Genomic DNA, 18,508 nt, shown 5'->3' with positions numbered 1-18,508 from the left:
GTTCTCCCTCCAGGGTCAGAGGCAGCATATGTCTCTGAATACCAGGCTAGCTGGGCCCCTGGCCCGATCCAGCTGTAAGACCCTTCTTATGTTCTAATGTCTAGCAAACGTCTATGGAAAGAGCCGCCCCCACCTCCGTACAGTTCACATCCCACTATGGGAGAGCCCTGTGCACCCGCCATGACACTATAGGCACTGGCATCGGCCGCTGAGGCGCACGCGCAGGCGAGCAACGTTCCCTTCCCCTGCCCCGGCAGCTTCCTGTTTGCTTCGTTAGGCGGCAATGGAATCCTATCGCCGCGCAGCCAATCAGGACGAAGCTGCCTTGCAACATTTAGAACGCGCGGTGCCTCTGCGTTCCTTCCGGTCTCGGAAAGAGAGGTGCGGATGCGCGCGTGCGCGCAGGCGGCCAGCAGGATGTTTTACCATGTGAGTATTTTTTTTTATTACTGGGGAGTCTTAGCTTTTAGCTCCTTTGCTACCCAGGCACCCCACGTGGGACGCGAAAGATGTGGTCGCGGGGGCAAATGAATGATGTGCAACGTCAAGGTGGTATTCTGGCCCTTCCGTCGTTATGTAGTCTTGGAATAAATAACTCAGTCGGTAGAGCAGGAGACTCTTAATCGCAGGGCTGTAGGTTTGAGCCCCACTTGGGCAAAAGATTCCTGCATCGCAGGGAGCTGGACTAGATGATCCCCGTGGTCCCTTTCCAGCTTTCCAGTTCTAGGATTCGATGTTTCTGTTGCAATCTGAGGAGTTCTCTCAAATGTCGGTGGCACCCAGTTGGAAGAGGAGGAGATCGTGGACAAGGGAGATCAAACGCAGCGCTGCTACTTGCCGCCCTCATCAGGTGGCATGCAGCCGAGTTTTACTCAGGGTAGACCTGTTGAAATGAATGGCCCTAACCTAGTCTTGTTCGCGGATTTCAGCAAGTCTGCCCTGAACAGAACCTTGACTACCCCAGCGCAGCCCAGCACTGTTTTGTGACAGTTAGCCTTAGAGGGTTTTTTTTTAAATGTATAGGATTTTTAAAATTAATTTATTGCAGTTATATCCCACCCCCATTGTTCAGCCCAGAGACTGAGGATCCAACAGTCTAACCACGACACCACTCTTGCTCTCAAATCAGCCTGGATCATCAGAAACGGATCTGTCACTCCATTGACTATGATGGCAAATGGAGTCTCCCTTGCCCACAGACATTATGTCTGAAGTAGCTGCTATGGACACACTTCAGGTGGCAGTTGCATCTGGCTGGCTCCCTGTTGACTGGGCTAGAGTCAGATCTTTGGGTGGACCAGCAGTTCTCTACTGCAATCCTAAATCTGCTTACCTGTTAGTAGACCTCATTGAAAATACTGGGGAAGGGTCACAGCTCAGAGCATTGCATGCAGAAGCTCCCATGCTCAACCCCTGGCACCACCAGGTGATGGAGCTTCCTTGAGAAGCCAGTGTAGTGCAGTGCTTAATTGTTGGACCTGGGAGACCTGGGTTCGAATCTCCTCGCTCAGCCATGACACTCACCGTGTGACCTTGGGCCAACCATTGTCTCTCTACCTACTTTGCAGCAGGGCTGTTGTGGGGATTAAATGAGGGGGAGAACCATGTCCAGCACCTTGAGCCTCTGGGATATGAAAAGTGGGACATAACAGGCAACCAATCAGTAGTAAGGTAAAGGGACCCCTGACCATTAGGTCCAGTCGTGGCCAACTCTGGGGTTGCGGCCCTCATCTCGCTTTATTGGCTGAGGGAGCGGCGTACAGCTTCCGGGTCATGTGGCCAGCATGACTAAGCCGCTTCTGGTGAACCAGAGCAGCGCACAGAAATGCTGTTTACCTTCCTGCCGGAGCAGTACCTATTTATCTACTTGCACTTTGACGTGCTTTTGAACTGCTAGGTTGGCAGGAGCAGGGACCAAGCAACGGGAGCTCACCCCACGGGGATTCGAACCGCTGACTTCTGCTCGGCAAGTCCTAGGCTCTGTGGTTTAACCCACAGCGCCACCCGCGTCCCAGAAGTAAGCTAGTGCTTCTTAAAAAGTAGCCAAGTGTGTTATCGGAATTAAGCTTGTGACTAGGGGCTGCAATGAGTCCCCATTCTGCGACAGAGCTTTCTCCCTCTACTTGCCTTCCTTTGGCTGTGTAGACCAGCTGTCACAGTGCAGTGGGAATAAGATCTAATGTTGCTATTTGCTTAGTGGCTGTTGCACTAATGCAGGGGTCAGCAAACGTACCGTGCCTTGGGCCGGTGTCTCCAGTACCGAACGTGTGAAGGGAGCACGTGCCCATACACGTGCACACGCACCATTTCCGGCGCACTTCCGGGTCGGAGGAGCACCAGAAATAGCTTGTGTGCATGTGCATGGGCCTCTGACCCGGATATGCACCGGAAATAACGATTGCGCATGTGCACAACACTTGCGCATGTGCACAAGCTATTTCTGGTGCTCCTCCAACTCTGCAGTGCAGTGCCGGTAAGAGCGGGCGGCACCACGGGCCGGATAAATGAGTTCCTTGGGCCTTATCCTGCCCTTGGGCCTTAGTTTGGGGACCCCTGCACTAATGTCTCTGCTGTTCCACACCTGTTTTGCCTCTAGATCTCATTGGAACATGAAATCCTGCTGCACCCTCGTTACTTTGGGCCCAACCTTCTCAACACTGTTAAGCAGAAGCTCTTTACCGAGGTGGAGGGCACCTGCACGGGCAAGTAAGTGAAAGAGCAGAGTGGGATCCTCTTTCCCCGTGATACTTGACGGTGTAGATCAGCAATGGCCTGGATGAGCGCCAATAAAGCACTGCACATTTAAACCAGTGTCATCCCTGGTTTTCCCTCCAAAGAATCCTGGGAACTGGGATCTTTATATGGAACAATGAGGACTGATATCTTACTTCGTTTTTAGGTGAAGGTTCATAACTCAGTGGGCGAGCATTTTGGCAGCTGTAAGGTTCTGGAGACGAGGACTCTGCTGCAAAAATAGTAATGGGTCTTTGACACCCCCCCCCCACAACCCCACATTGTTGCACCACTGCCCCCTGAGAAGCAGATTTGGATTTCTGCAATGCACTCTACGCAGGGCTACCTTTGAAGGTGACTCGGAAACTATAACTAATCCAGAATGCGGCCGCTGGACTAGCGATTGGGACCATATAACACTGGTCCTAAAGGATCTTCATTGGCTCCCAGTGCTTTTCCAAGCACAATTCAAAGTGTTGGTCCCACCTTTAAAACCCTAAATGGCCTTGGTCCAGTATACCTGAAGGGGCATCTCCACCCCCATCGTTCTGCCCGGACACTGAGGCCCAGCGCTGAGGGCCTTCTGGTGGTTCCCTCCCTGCGAGAAGTGATGTTACAGGGAACCAGGCAGAGGGCCTTCTCGGTAATGGTGCCCGCCCTGTGGAACACCCTCTCATCAGATGTCAAGGAAATAAACAACTATCTGACTTTTAGAGGACATCTGAAGGCAGCCCTGTATTGGGAAGTTTTTAATGTTTTATCATATTTTTAATATTCTGTTGGGAGCTGCCCAGAGTGGCTGGGGAAACCCAGTCAGGGGGGTGGCATATAAATAATAAAACGATTGTTAATTATTTCTCCTCCTTCCCAGATACGGTTTTGTAATCGCTGTCACTACCATTGACAACATTGGGGCGGGTGTGATCCAGCCTGGGCGCGGCTTTGTCCTTTACCCGGTCAAATACAAGGCCATCGTCTTCCGGCCTTTCAAGGGCGAAGTGGTGGATGCTGTTGTGACTCAAGTGAACAAGGTGAGGTGAAATGTCTTGGGCCACATCCACACTATACATTTAAAGTGCTATAGCTCCGCTGTATACAGTTGTGGCTTTCCCAACAGATTCCTGGGAAATTGAATTTGTTAAAGATGCTGAGAGCTGAGAGTTTTTAGGAGGCCTTTATTATCCTCACAGAGTTCCCAGAGTACTGTATTTTTCGCCCTATAGGACGCACTTTTCCCCCTCCAAAAATGAAGGGGAAATGTGTGTGCATCCTATGGGGCGAATGCAGGCTTTCGCTGAAGACTGGAGAGCGAGAGGGGTCGGTGCGCACCAACCCCTCTCGCTCTCCAGGCTTCGCGGACCTCTCCACAAGCAGCGGGAGCACTCCCGCTGCTTGTGGAGAGTTGCCTGCATGCCAAAGCCTGCGTGCGCTGAGCTCAGCGTGTCCAGGCTTCGCGGACCTCTCCGCAAGCAGCGGGAGCCAGCGCTGGGCTCCCACGGCTTGCAGAGAGCTGCCTGTTTGGGGGCTGGGGTCGGGGGAAGCTCGGGCCTCCCCCGTGCCTGGGGGGGAAAAATAATTTTCCCCCACAAAAAACTAGGTGCGCCTTATGGGACGGTGTGTCCTATAGGGCGAAAAATACGGTAGTTTAACAATCAATAATAATAATAATAATAATAATAATTTGTGCTGGTCCTGAGGGTTAACCGTGAAGTCCGAGTCCAGTCTGAGGTCGAGGGTGCGGTATGGAGGCTGTCCGTCAAAGCTGAAGCGGGGTCCAAGACAGGGAGTCGGGTGAGGTCAGGAACTTTGGCAGAAGAGCAGGACAGGGTGCAGACAGGAACCGGCTACCAACAATGTTGCTCCCGCAACTTGGGACTGGGGCTGGCTGGCTTTTATCTGCCCCAAGGCATAGGGCGGCCCCGATCCACAGGTGACCCGCCTCTCCTGGCCTGGAGGCGAGCACTCCTGCTGCGGGAAATTAGTTCCGTCCGCCTCTCTGCCCTGAGCCTCTGCAGCTCAGGAGAGGCTGAAGGATTACTGGACCCAAAGGCAACCTCACCTTCCCCTGACGGGGCTGAGAGAGGAGCACCTGCAGGCAATGGGTCCTCCATCACCTCAGGAGCCAGAGCAGACTCAGCTGGTGCCTGCACCTGAGGATCCAGCACAGGTGAGGACCCTTCAGGCTCAAGCCCCAGCCCTGGCTCAGCTGGTCCTGGAGGCTGGGACTCCTGTGCAGGCTGGGATTCCTCAGGTTCAGCCTCCAAGTCCGAATCCCAGGCCATTACATTATTATTATTATTATTATTATTATTATTATTATTATTATTATTTATTAATCCTCATTCCCAAAGAATTCCGGGAACTGTATCTGTGAGGAGAAAATGGCTGCCTAACAACTCTCTGCACCCTTGACAAACCACAACTCCCAGGATTCTTTGGGGGGAAGCCATGCCGGTTAAGAGGAAGTCCTTTTGCACTGGAGGGTCCCTCTGACTCGCTTTGCCGACGTCTGCCCCAAAGTCCTGGCCTGCTGTTCCTTGTGCGAACGCCGTCATGCTTTCAAGATGGTGACTGCTTGAGAGTGATGTTCCTTCTTGTTCTCTCACCAGGTCGGACTCTTCACTGAAATTGGGCCCATGTCTTGCTTCATCTCGCGACATGTAAGTGCCCTAGGCTTGGCAGGGGGATGAGGGGCAATGTCTCAGCGGCTTCCAGAAGGGCTGTGAGGGTGTCAGAGAAGGCTGTCCATCCTCTACCACAGAACCATCAGCCCACCTTCCCTTTCGCCTCCCCTTCAGCTGCTCATATCCCCTCTTAATTCTCTTTGCAGTCCATTCCCTCTGAAATGGAGTTTGACCCCAACTCCAATCCTCCGTGCTACAAAACTGTAGATGAGGTAAGTCACCCTCTCCTTCGAACCAGTTCAGAGAGTGGCTTTGCCTACCATCTTCCTCCTCCACAGTCTCTCTGCTGAGGATGGGGACAAAACTAGCATTTGTTGGCTTTGGCGCCACCTACTGACTGGCTCCCTGCCCTCTGCCCTACCATTCCCCAGTGGGCACCAGCCAGCCATTGAGCACAGCCCTTCGCTGTCTCCTTTCCCCCCCAACGCAGGATATTGTCATCCAGCAAGACGATGAGATCAGGCTGAAGATTGTGGGTACCCGTGTGGACAAAAACGATATCGTGAGTTGTAAGAGTATTTATTTGCACCCTGACTTTTTCGACCAAACGATTTTTGAAAGCAGCTTACAGGTAACAATACAAAACAATAATACAAAACAAAAACAGCAGTTCACACACGGAGACCCACCACCCTCCTGGCTCAGAGGCAGTGTGGAGTAGCGGTTAGAGTGCTGGACTGGGACCTGGGGGACCGGGGTTCAAATCCTCACTGGGCCATGGAGCTCCCCTTCGGCCAGTCACTGCCTCTCAGCCTCGCCTCGCCTACCTCTCAGGGCTGTTGTGAGGAGAACATGAAGAGGAGGGAAAAGGTGTATTCCATTTCGAATGATATTCTTAAGGGATGCTTTTTGTTGATTTTATTCTTAAATGTTCTATACCGCCTCGGTATAGTTTTATGAAAGTGTGAGTTATAAGTAAATGAAGAATAATGTTTTAAAAAATTATTTCGCAGTTTGCTATTGGGTCCCTCATGGATGATTACCTTGGTAAGTTCCTGTCTTTTCCCACCATGGTGGATTGCAAAAGCTGCTGTTTAAAAAATAATTGAATTATTCAAGGTGGGGGGGGGGACTTTAAAGGGGGAAGGGGGAGCTTGAATGATCACTAAGGGTTAAAGTATAGCCAGGCCGTGTGATGGGATTATCTTCCCACTACAGAAGTGGGGGGGGCTATTTCAGCTTGGGGGGGGCACATTCCCTCTGGGTAATTTTCTGGGGGCTGTGTTCCCTGTGGCGGGTGGGGTGGGAGGCGAAAGTGGGTGGAGCCATGGGTGTGAATTTTACTTTATGGTAGGCTAGTTTTGAGCACGTGCCCACCCGCACCCTCGGGTGACTTGTGCTTTTTTTTGGACATCATGCAGGTTCAAACCACAATGGGAACTCATTACTGTTGCGCTTTGGGGTCGGTGGGCTCATGTCTCCCCCTCCTGCTTTTCCCCACAGGCCTTGTTAGCTGAAGTAACCTGTCCCTCGGCTCTGTGCGGAAGATCCTGACCTGTGGCTTCTAGGAGTTGTATTTATAACACATGAACGCCATTTATCCAGGACTGCCGGCAGCTGGGTGATGAAGGCTGGACGGATATGACCCCCTCCCTTCATTAAAGGGTTTCTTGTTCGGTGTTCAAGTCTGCCTCCTCCGTGTTTTTTCCTTCCTCTTCCCTGCCCACCCCCTCCAACCTCCTTTTGCTCCCATCCTTTCCACATGGGGTGGGGCAGGATAGGAACACAGGAAACTGCTTCACCCTGAGCCAGACCATTGAGGCCACCTAACTCCATACTGCCTACACTGACCGGCAGCCTGTCACTAGGGTTTTAAGCAGGGAGTCTTTCCCTTTTTAATTTTTAATTCATCTTTATTGATTTAAAATATCATCTTACATATACCTTACAAATAAGGACAGCAAAATTAAATGCAAAAATATAAAAGAAAGAAATAAGGATAAAAAGCAAGAGTTAACAATAAGAGATGAGCATTGACTATAACATCCTGTCTTTTCTAATAAAGAAACTTCCAATCATTCTCATTGCACTTTTCCTATTGTCTTAATTTTATCGCATAGTTTGTTTTCTAACTTTTCCTGTCTATTTTCCTAGTATATTTACTCCATTTGTTTATGTTTACCATCATTACTACTCCAAAATTTCTTTTCCTAAGTTATTTCTACAATCTTTAAAATTACAAGACTTCTTAAAATCCTGCCAATGTTTCAATCTACTTATAATACTTTTGTAAATACATAATGAACATTTTCCATTCTGCTTTAAACATCTTGTCATCTTGACTTCTGAGCTTCCCAGTTGATTACGCCATTTCAGGATAGTCCATTAACTTGGTCTGCCAGTCTTCTTTGTTTGGGACTGTTTCTTCATTCCATCTTTGGGCAAACAATATCCGGGCGGCCGACGCAGCATACATTAACAAATTTCTCTGATTTTTTATATCTATTTACCTACAATTCCTAGTAAAAAAGCTTCTGATTTTTAGTAAAAGTTGCTTTAAACATTTTTTTTCATTTCATTGTAAATCATTTCCCCAAAGTTTTTTTACCACCTTACATTTCCACCACATACGATAAAAAGTACCTTCTGTTTCTTTACATTTCCAACAATTTTTTGTTCTTGTTCTGTACATTTTTGCGAATTAAACCGGGGTTAAGTACCCCTGGTACATCATTTCCATGTAATTTTATTTCAATAAAGTACATGCTGTAAATTTCAGATCTGTCTTCCAAAACCTTTCCAATCTATCATTTGTAATGGGGCTTGCCATGTGGACGAAATCCTTCGGTTTTCACTGTAAACGCAGCTTTTCTATTGAGTATGGTCTCCGTTGAAGAAATCCTTCAGTTTTCAATTTTTAAAGGCAGTTGTTGAAACGTGTCCGGTCGTGAATTGACTCACTGGAAACCCAGCTTCTGTTATGAGTTTTCCAGTTTTCTCATGTCGCTCTTCTTGTAAATGGTCCGCGTGGAATAACCCCAAGAGGCCACTGGGTGTCACTGTAGCGCTGCTTCAGAAAACAATCCTTGTTCTGGCATTTACATGAAAACCAATAAAATTATTTGGACAAAAGAAATGCTGTTTAGAAGAGGAGGCGCTGGTCCTAATTTCTGTGGCTTCCTGTGCCAATTCCTCTGCCTCCCTCAAAATAAACTAAAATGACCTATTTCATAGAATAATGTATAACTTATTTTAGAAAATTGTAAGAGTGTGTTTTAAGGGTGAAACAAACCCTTTCAAAACAACAGCAGCTGTTTTTCATGTTTTCTTTAAGCTTTTAGCAGTAGATTAATTAACAAAAGTTTTATTATATTCATTTTATTTTATTTTATTTTACTTAAGTAAGTACCACCGGCACATCCTTTTCATGTAATTTTATTTCAATAAAGTACATGCTATAGATTTCAGATCTGTCTTCCAATTCCTTTCCAGTCTATCATTTGTAAGGGGGCTTGCCAGGTGGTTGTGGGAGGGAGAGATTTTTTTGTGCTCCCACTTTCACCTGAGTTTGAGACCGGGCAGGCTGGTATTGTGTCCCACATCTTTTCCCATTTTATAATAACAGATTTGACCTGTTCCTCTTTGGTGTCCCATTCCAAGAGCTGATTATACATTTTTGACAATAATTTAGTATCATCTTCTCATATATCTCTTTGAAATCTTGATGCTTCATGACTAAATATTTTCTTTTTGTCACTTTTTAAAGTTTCATTTAGCTGAAAATATTGAAACCAGTCTGTAACCCTTTCTCTAACTTCTTCAAACTCCTTTAATTATAATATTCTGTTGTTAGGCCACGGGGTCCTGGTGATTTTCCTACCTTTGCTTGTTTAATTGCGTCCCAAACCTGCAGAGCTTATCTTCTTGGCTTCCTTGGGGTGTTTTTCTGTTCTCAAAGAGAATGCTGAAGTCTGCCATTAGGATTTCCTTGCCTTAGAATGTGTGTAGGTTTAGGGCTAGAGTTAGATTCAAGTTTAACTTTAAAGTTAGGATTACACTTTGGGCTATGGCTAGGGCTCAGTTTAGGGTGGGGGTTAGGGTTGGGTGAGAGGGGTTGGGGTTGGGGTATTGGCATCTGGGAGGGAGACCTTGCCTCCTCTCCTTGTTCCTGGCAGCCAGGCCTGCTCCGATTTCACATTGCAAGGTTCCGCTGAACTCCCATTATGTTCTGTATCAGATATTATTATTATAATAAGAGAGAACATCAGAGCAGCATAAAACAATAACATTGCGGGTCAAAGAGGATGGATCAGAGACAAGTACAAGAGCTGCTGACCAAAATGACGGAGGCACAATATGGTGTTATTGTCTGCGTCTTGAATAAATCCTTCAGTTTTCACTTTTTAAAGGCGGTTGTTGTAACGAGTCCAGTCGTGGTTGAGTTTTCAACTTTTCCCATGTCCCTGTTCTTGTAAATGGTAGGCGTGGAATAACCCCAAGAGGCCACCGGGTGTCACTGTAGTGCTGCTTCAGAAAACAATCCTTACTGTTCGTGTTTGCCTCCCTCAAAAAAACAAAACTTAAAATGATCTGTTCTGTAAAATGATGTATAACTTGTTTTAGAAGATTGTAAGTGTGTGTTTTAATGGTGAAACAAAGTCTTTAAAAACATCAACAGCTGTTTTTCATGTTTTCTTTCAGCCTTTAAGCTTCTCGCAATAGATTAATCAACTAAGTTTTAGTTGATTAATCTATTGCTAAAATCTATTGTGAGTACGGTCTCCCTTGAATAAATCCTTCAGTTTCCAACCCGTTGAAGAAATCCTTCAGTTTTCAATTTTTAAAGGCTGTTGCTGTAACGAATACATCATCGTTGACTCACCGGAAACCCAGCTTCCGTTTTGAGTTTTCAACTTTTCTCATGTCACTCTTCTTGTAAATGGTCCTTGTTCTTGTAAACGGTCCGCGTGGAATAACCCCAAGTGGCCACTGGGTGTCACTGTCGCGCTGCTTCAGAAAACAATCCTTGTTCTGGCATTTACATGAAAACCAAGAGCATTATTTGGACAAAAGAAAGGCTTTTTCGAAGATGAGGTGCTGGTCCTAATTTCTGTGGCTTCGTGTGCCAATTCCTCTGGCTCCCTGTTCTTGTAAACGGTCCGCGTGGAATAGCCGCAAGAGGCCATCGGGTGTCACTGTTATTTTTACTATAGGAAGAACATTCACCAGCACTTTATTCCCAGCCGCTCCTAATAAACCCCTTTCTGTCTGCAGTTCGGCCAGAATTTTATCCCAATACAAAGCACGTTCGTTTCTCATTTTCACCACTATGTTCATTTCCACGCACACTTTCCTCTCAAATGCACAAACACTGGCTGCTGGGAGAAACTGCATAGCGCATTTCGGACCAGTGAGAATTTTTTAGAGCGGCTGTGTTTTGAATTGTTTTGGAAGGTGCGCATTTGGTAGACACAATTGAACGGGGACTGAACTGGATTCTTCCTGCCTCCTTGGTGGCGGAAGAGGAGCAGCGCCAGGTTCCTGCAGTGCTGAAAGGAGAGAGAAAACATCACATTTTAGTGAAGCGGGTTTGTGGCTGGGGAGGGACGTTTCTGGGCCTCTAAAGCTCACCTGGTGTCAGGTTTCAGGTGCTTCCATCTGTCTTTTGGTGCCAGCAATATTTCCCCCCAGAGGAAAAAGCAGCGTCATTCCTGGAGACCCTGCAACCCCAGGCCGATGTGGGGGGTGGAAAGGTCATGAGTTGGGCATCCTATCTGCCCACACCACAAGCTGGGGTGTGTGGAATGAACACCTGGCAATTCATGCACCTCTTTGGTTGCAGATACTACACGGGTATATTTGTCTAAAAAGCCTGGAACACAATTTCCTCCACCCTGTAGCACCTATGGCAGCTCATTTTCCAGAAGTCATGTATTTAGCATTAACTCTGTGTAGGCTCTACATATTTTGCTCTAGGAGGCTTAGTTTGGTCACAATTGAGTGTCCACTTCCAGAGTTAATGTGAAGTACATTCTGTTACGTTGTGGGTGGACATATCAGACAACACAGCGATTCTTGAAACAGCTCTTGTTTATTCAGAGGCCAGAACAGAACTGAACTGAAGGTTTCAGTCAGCCTGCTTATATAGAGCTCCAGTACACATAATTGTAACAACTTTCTAAAACTATCTAATCACTGAATGTCACTTTTGATCCCTTATTTGCATAACTATCTACAGTATCCCCATGCTGCCCAGGGTGAGAACTTCAGTACATAACACATTCCTTCTGGTAAAAGAGCCGCTGTAGCTGCTAGAGGGCTGTGAAAATGGGTGTCCCAGGCTTCTTAGACTCACCTGCGCATGTACTATCTGAAACCAAAGGTGTGCATTGGTTGCCAGACGTGAAATCCCCTGGCATTATATTCAGCACTCTTTCTTAGGGTGTGGTTATTTCAGAGAAGAAGCCAGGCCAAAAAGGGATGCTTAACAGAGAAGTATCTTTATTGCCAAAGAAGAGTCGAGAACAGGAACAGAAGTCACTTCCTCAGCTGGGCACAGGGCCATCTCTAGTGGAAACGGCAGCATATCGGCATTGTGGACATCACGGTCAGGACTCAGCCTCTTTCCCTGAGTGCATGTGCCGGCAAAGGACTTTTGCAGAGCTGGTCGTCTTTTTTATAATATATTTTTATTTGGTTTTCAACAAACATAAGATAAATGATAAAACAAAAGCAAAAAAGAAAAAAATATTTACACAAAAACAATATCAAATCCGTAAAATGGGGTTATCTGAATGCCTGGGCTTCCCTCCACAGTCTCCATGGGTCCCAACAATTTTCTTTTCAGCTGCATATCATTGTTGTTTAGTCGTTTAGTCGTGTCTGACTCTTCGTGACCCCATGGACCAGAGAACGCCAGGCACCTCTGTCCTCCACTGCCTCCCGCAGTTTGGTCAAACTCATGCTGGTAACCTCAAAAACACTATCCAACCACCTCATCATTACTACTCCAAAATTTATTTTCCTAAGTTATTTCTACAATCTCTAAAATTACAAGAGTTATTAAAATCTTGCCAATGTTTCAATCTGCTTACAATACTTTTGTAAACACATAATGAACATTTTCCATTCTGCTTTAAACATCTTGTCATCTTGACTTCTGAGCTTCCCAGTTGATTATGCCATTTCAGGATAGTCCATTAACTTGGTCTGCCAGTCTTCTTTGTTTGGGACTGTTTCTTCATTCCATCTTTGGGCTAACAATATCTGGGCCGCCATCGTACATAAACAAATTTATCTGATCTTTGATATCTCTTTACCTACAATTCCTAGTAAAAAAGCGTCTGATTTTTAGTAAAAGTTGCTTTAAACCTTTTTTTCCATTTCATTGTAAATCATTTGCCAGAATTTATTTACCACCTTACATTTCTTCCACACATGATAAAAAGTACCTTCTGTTTCTTTACATTTCCAACAATTATTTGTTCTTGTTCTGTACATTTTTGCTAATTTAACCGGGGTTAAGTACCACAACACATCCTTTCCATGTAATTTTATTTCAATAAAGTACATGCTATAGATTTCAGATCTGTCTTCCAATTCCTTTCCAGTCTATCATTTGTAAGGGGGCTTGCCAGGTGGTTGTGGGAGGGAGGGATTTTTTTGTGCCCCCACCTTCCCCCGAGTTTCAGACCGGGCCCCGGCAGGCTGATATTGTGTCCTACATCTTTTGCCCATTTTATCATAACAGATTTGACCGGTTCCTCTTTGGTGTCCCATTCCAGGAGCAGATTATACATTTTTGACAATAATTTAGTATTATCTTCTCATATCTCTCTCTGAAATCTTGATGCTTCATGACTTGGGCTGTTTTTCTGTTCTCAAAGGGAATGCTGAAATCTGCCATTAGGATTTCCTTGTGTTAGAATGTGTGTAGGTTTAGGGCTAGGTATGGGTTTAGGTATAGCATTAGATTAACTTTAATCTGAGGATTACAGTTTGTTCTCGGGCTAAGTCTAGAGTTATTGTGGGGTTCAGGGTGAGAGTGGGGGTTGGGGTAAGTGCTAAGGTTGGGATAAGGGTTAGTGTTGGTGTTAGTGTTAATGTTGGGGATAGAGTTAGGGTTCGGGATAGAGTTAGCGTACGGGATAGGGTTGGGGTTGGGGCTCTGGCTAACGCTTGGGCTAACGCTTGGGCTAAGGCTTGGGCTTGGGCTAACGCTTGGGCTAAGGCTTGGGCTAAGGCTTGGGCTTGGGCTAACGCTTGGGCTAAGGCTTGGGCTAAGGCTTGGGCTAAGGCTTGGGCTTGGGCTAACGCTTGGGCTAAGGCTTGGGCTAAGGCTTGGGCTTGGGCTAACGCTTGGGCTAAGGCTTGGGCTAAGGCTTGGGCTTGGGCTAAGGCTTGGGCTAAGGCTTGGGCTAAGGCTTGGGCTTGGGCTAACGCTTGGGCTAAGGCTTGGGCTAAGGCTTGGGCTTGGGCTAAGGCTTGGGCTAAGGCTTGGGCTAAGGCTTGGGCTAAGGCTTGGGCTTGGGCTAACGCTTGGGCTAAGGCTTGGGCTAAGGCTTGGGCTAACGCTTGGGCTAACGCTTGGGCTAAGGCTTGGGCTTGGGCTAACGCTTGGGCTAACGCTTGGGCTAAGGCTTGGGCTAGGTCTAGGGCTAGGTCTAAGTTTAGGGTTAGGATGGCGGTTAGTGTGAGGGTTGGCGTGCTGGCATCTGGAAGGGAGACGTTGCCACCCCTTGTTCCGAGCAGCCAGGCATCCTCCGACTTCCCACTGCAAGGTTCTGCAGGCATCCCAATATGTGGTGTATCAGATAGTATAATAAGAGAGAACATCAGAGCAACATAAAAGAATAACATTGCGGGTCAAAGAGGATGGATCAGAGACAAGTACAAGAGCCGCTGACTAAAATGACGGAGGCACAATATGGCGTTGCTGTCTGCGTTTCGATGAAATCCTTCAGTTTTCACTGTAAACACGGCTTTTGTATCGAGCACGGTTTCCGTTGAAGAAATCCTTCCGTTTTCACTTTTAAAATGTAGTTATTTTAATATTTACGTTCTATGTTGAAGAAATCCTTCGGTTTTCACTTTAAAATTTTTGTTATTTTAATATTTACGGTCTATGTTGAAGAAATCCTTCGGTTTTCACTTTAAAAATTTGGTTTAAAAAAACTTTTAAAATGTCGTTTTTGTAATATTTACAACGTTCAAGAATTTTTTCAGTTTCCACCAACTAAGTTTGTTAATGGTATAAGCTTTCTTGTGCACGCACACGTCTTCAGATACACTGAAACAGAAGTCACCAGACCCTTCTATATATAGTGAGAGGATGGGGCGGAGATTACTCAGAAGAGATGTGGGAATGGATGATTGGCTGTTTAGAAGGGGAGCGTGAAGAAATCTTTCAGTTTTCAATTTTTAAAGGCTGTTTTAAAGGAGTACATCGAGTACTGTCGTCGTTGACTCACCGGAAACCCAGCTTCCGTTTTGAGTTTTCAACTTTTCTCATGTCGCTGTTCTTCTAAATGGTCCTTGTTCTTGTAAATGGTCCGCATGGAATAACCCCAAGAGGCCACTGGGGTCATTGTAGCACTGCTTCAGAAAACAATCCTTCGTGTTCTGGCATTTACATGAAAACCATTAGAATTATTTGGACAAGAAATGCTGTTTAGAAGAGGAGGCACTGGTCCTAATTTCTGTGGCTTCGTGTGCCAATTCCTCTGCCTCCCTCAAAAAAATAAGCTAAAATGACCTGTTCCATAGAATAATGTAGAACTTGTATTAGAAAATTGTATGTGTGTGTTTTAAGGGTGAAACAAGCCCTTTAAAAACAACAGCAGCTGTTTTTCATGTTTTCCTTCAGCCTTTAAGCTTTTAGCAATAGATTCATCAACAAAAGTTTTATTATATTCATTTTATTTATTTTATTTTATTATTCATTTTATCTTATTTTATTTCATTTTACTTAAGTAAGTACCACCAGTACATCACTTTCATGGGATTTTATTTCAATAAAGTACATGCTGTAAATTTCACATCTGTCTTCCAAATCCTTTCCACTTGTGGTGGGTGGGGGGTTGGGGTGAGAGGGGGTGTGGGTTGGGGTGGGGGGTTGGGGTGAGGGGGGGTTGGGTGAGATGGGGTTGGGGTGTAGAGGGGGTGTGGGTTGGGGTTGGGGGGGTTGGGGTGTGAGGGGGGTTGGGGTGAGGGGGGGTTGGGGTGGGGGGTTGGGGTGTGAGGGGGGTGGGGGTTGGAGTGAGGGGGGGTTGGGGTGTGGGGGTTGGGGTGAGGGGGGGTTGGAGTGAGGGGGCTTTGGGTGAGAGGGAGGTTGGGGTGAGGGGGGGTTGGGGTGAGAGGGTGGGGTGGGGGTTGGGGTGCTGGCATCTGGGGGGGAAGACCTTTCCTCCCCTTGTTCCTGGCAGCCAGGCACCCTCCGACTTCCCCTTGCAAGGTTCTGCTGGCCTCCCATTATGTGGTGTATCAGATATTATTATAATAAGAGAGAAGATCAGAGCAACATAAAACAATAACATTGCGGGTCAAAGAGGATGGATCAGAGACAAGTACAAGAGCCACAGACCAAAAGGACGGAGGCACAATCTGGTGTTACTCTCTGCATCTCGAATAAATCCTTCGGTTTTATCTGTAAACGCGGCTTTTCTATCCAGTGCGGTCTCCGTTGAAGAAATCCTTCACTTTTCACTTCTTAAAGGCTGTTGTTCTAACGAGTCCGGTCGTGGCTGACTCACCGGAAACCCAGCTTCCGTTTTGAGTTTTCAGCTTTTCTCATGTCACTCTTCTTGTAAATGGTCCTTGTTCTTGTAAATGGTCCGCGTGGAATAACCCCAAGTGGCCACTGGGTGTCACTCTAGCGCTGCTTCAGAAAACAATCCTTCCTGTTCTGGCATTTACATGAGAACCAGGAAACCGAAGAAATGCTCTTTAGAAGAGGGGGCACTGGTCTCAATTTCTGTGGCTTCGTGTGTCATGGCTAAAAGTTGGCCGCTCTTTCTTTAATGCTTAAAAAGCCACCTGAACCGGGTAGTATATATGTACTCAAACTGGTGATTGCGAAGGGCAGTCGCCCCAGTCTCCTGGGCACTGACTGGTTCCCCACCCTGGGACTGAGTATATCAGGGCTTAATTCAATCCAAACCTGCCCTGAGATGAGTGAGGCATTATGCAAAGAATTTGCTGGTCTCTTTAATGGAAAACTGGGTTGTTATAAAGGGCCCCCAGTTGACTTCGAATTGGACCCTGGGGTGGCCCCAATCCAACTCAAACCAAGGCGAGTGCCATTTGCACTGCAACCCAAGATCGAAGCAGAGCTGGATAAATTGGTCAAGCAGGGAGTTCTCTCACCCGTGGACTCCGCTAAGTGGGAGACTCCAATCGTCACGCCCCTTAAAGCAAATGGGGAAGTCAGGATCTGTGCTGATTACAAATGTACTATCAATAAGGCACTCAGGGGAAACTCATACCCCATTCCAGTCGTATCACATCTGTTGGCTAAACTGGCTGGGGGCAAGGTGTTCGCCAAAATTGACCTGGCACAAGCTTACCAACAGCTGCCAGTAATCCCACAATCAGCGGAAGCACAGACTATTGTCACACATAAAGGGGCATTCAGAGTTAACAGATTACAATTTTGAGTTTGTGTGGCCCCAGGGATTTTTCAAGGGCTCATGGAACGCCTGTTAAGAGGTCTGCCGGGGGTCTTGCCATTTTTTGATGACGTTTTGATTGCTTGAAAAGACCCACAGGAACTGGTTGCGCGTGTCCGTGCAGTGTTGCTCAAGTTCAAGGAGGTGGGATTGCAACTAAAAAAGGAAAAATGCAGTTTTGGGGTGCCAACTGTGGATTTCTTGGGGTTTAAAATTGATGCATCAGGCATCCACCCCACAGATGCTAAGGTTAAGGCCATCATCGAGGCACCGCGGCCACAGAACAAGACGGAGTTGCAGTCATTCCTGGGACTTATTAACTTTTATCATTCGTTCTTACCCCAGAAAGCTTCGGTAGCTGAACCATTACATAGACTGTTGCAGAAAAAGAATGTGTGGCGATGGGGGCAGGGGCAGCAGAAGGCTTTTGACTCCTTGCGAAGAATGCTGAGTAGCAGGAGCGTCCTTGCTCATTATGATGAGTCGAAGCTGCTGGTCCTGGCATGTGATGCCTCTCAATACGGCCTGGGGGCGGTGCTGAGTCATAGGGAACCGGATGGGTCGGAAAAGCCCATCTCTTTCTATTCCTGTACGTTGTCGCCCACGGAGCGCAACTATGCTCAAATTGACAAAGAGGCCCTTGCAATTGTGGCAGGAATCAAAAAGTTCCATGATTATGTGTACGGTCGTCATTTCTCCATTGAAACGGACCACAAACCACTGTTAGGGTTGTTCAACCCGAACAAACGCCACAAATTCTCTCCCCCAGAATGTTGCGTTGGTCTATATTCCTGAACGGGTTCCAGTACACCTTGACCCATGTGCCGGGGAAGCGGTTGTGCCACGCTGATGCGCTGAGTCGATTGCCCCTTCCTGGCGGGAGCAATGAGGATCCTGCTCCAGCGGAGCACATAATGATGCTGGAAACACTTCCGGGGGCTCCTGTAACGGCTACTGATATAGCTGAGAAAACGAAGAAAGATGCTGTTCTCTCCCGTGTGCTCACTTGGGTGGGGAGGGGGTGGCCAGGTGGTCCGCATGAAGACAAATTCAGGCCTTATGCGACAAGGCAGCACGAGTTGTCCATGCATAAGGGTTGTCTCCTGTGGGGAGATAGGGTGATCATCCCAGCACCACTGAGAAACAGGGTTCTTGAGACGCTTCACATGGGACACCCGGGAATGGTCAGGATGAAGTCGCTAGCCTGATGTTATGTGTGGTGGCCTGGAATGGACCAGAACATAGAACAATGGGTACGAACATGCAAGGCATGCCAAGAGGTGCGGCCAGAAGTGGCCAGAGCACCAGTTCACTGGTGGGAGCAGTTCAGATCTCCCTGGAGCCGGCTGCACTTAGATTTTGCTGGGCCATTCCAGGGGAAGGTCTTTTTGGTTATCGTCGATGCATATTCCAAATGGTTAGAAGTGGCGATGGTCCCTAGCATGGCATCAGCTGCCGTAATCAAGGTGTTGAGGCAGCTGTTTG

At 47.0% G+C, this 18,508-nt stretch overlaps 1 protein-coding gene and 1 long non-coding RNA gene across 3 annotated transcripts; one reads left to right on the top strand and one right to left on the bottom strand.

The window, feature by feature from the left end:
• Positions 1-279: 279 nt before the first annotated feature.
• On the top strand, positions 280-7,042 carry POLR2G (RNA polymerase II subunit G). Of its 2 annotated transcripts, none has more exons than XM_081892022.1 (8): positions 280-429; positions 2,597-2,706; positions 3,605-3,764; positions 5,343-5,393; positions 5,564-5,629; positions 5,848-5,919; positions 6,371-6,404; positions 6,861-7,042. In XM_081892022.1, exons 1-8 carry the CDS (start codon positions 388-390, stop codon positions 6,872-6,874), a joined length of 549 nt encoding a protein of 182 aa, XP_081748148.1. In that variant the 5' UTR covers positions 280-387; the 3' UTR covers positions 6,875-7,042. The 2 variants fall into 2 exon arrangements, with proteins under 2 accessions (XP_081748148.1, XP_081748149.1); XM_081892023.1 differs by lacking the exon at positions 280-429 and adding an exon at positions 520-549.
• A 4,274-nt stretch (positions 7,043-11,316) lies between these two features.
• LOC309358788 lies at positions 11,317-13,538 on the bottom strand. Its single transcript, XR_014163599.1, has 3 exons — positions 12,349-13,538; positions 11,636-12,204; positions 11,317-11,390 (listed from the first exon to the last, which is right to left on the bottom strand). It is a non-coding gene; the product is annotated as an uncharacterized lncRNA (long non-coding RNA).
• Between the last annotated feature and the right edge of the window lie 4,970 nt (positions 13,539-18,508).

Source organism: Podarcis melisellensis (genome assembly GCF_964234715.1).
Source record: "Podarcis melisellensis genome assembly, chromosome: 16".
NCBI lineage: Eukaryota > Metazoa > Chordata > Lepidosauria > Squamata > Lacertidae > Podarcis > Podarcis melisellensis.
The sequence above is the reverse complement of the archived record's forward strand: the minus strand, read 5'-3'. Positions and strand labels throughout refer to the sequence as shown.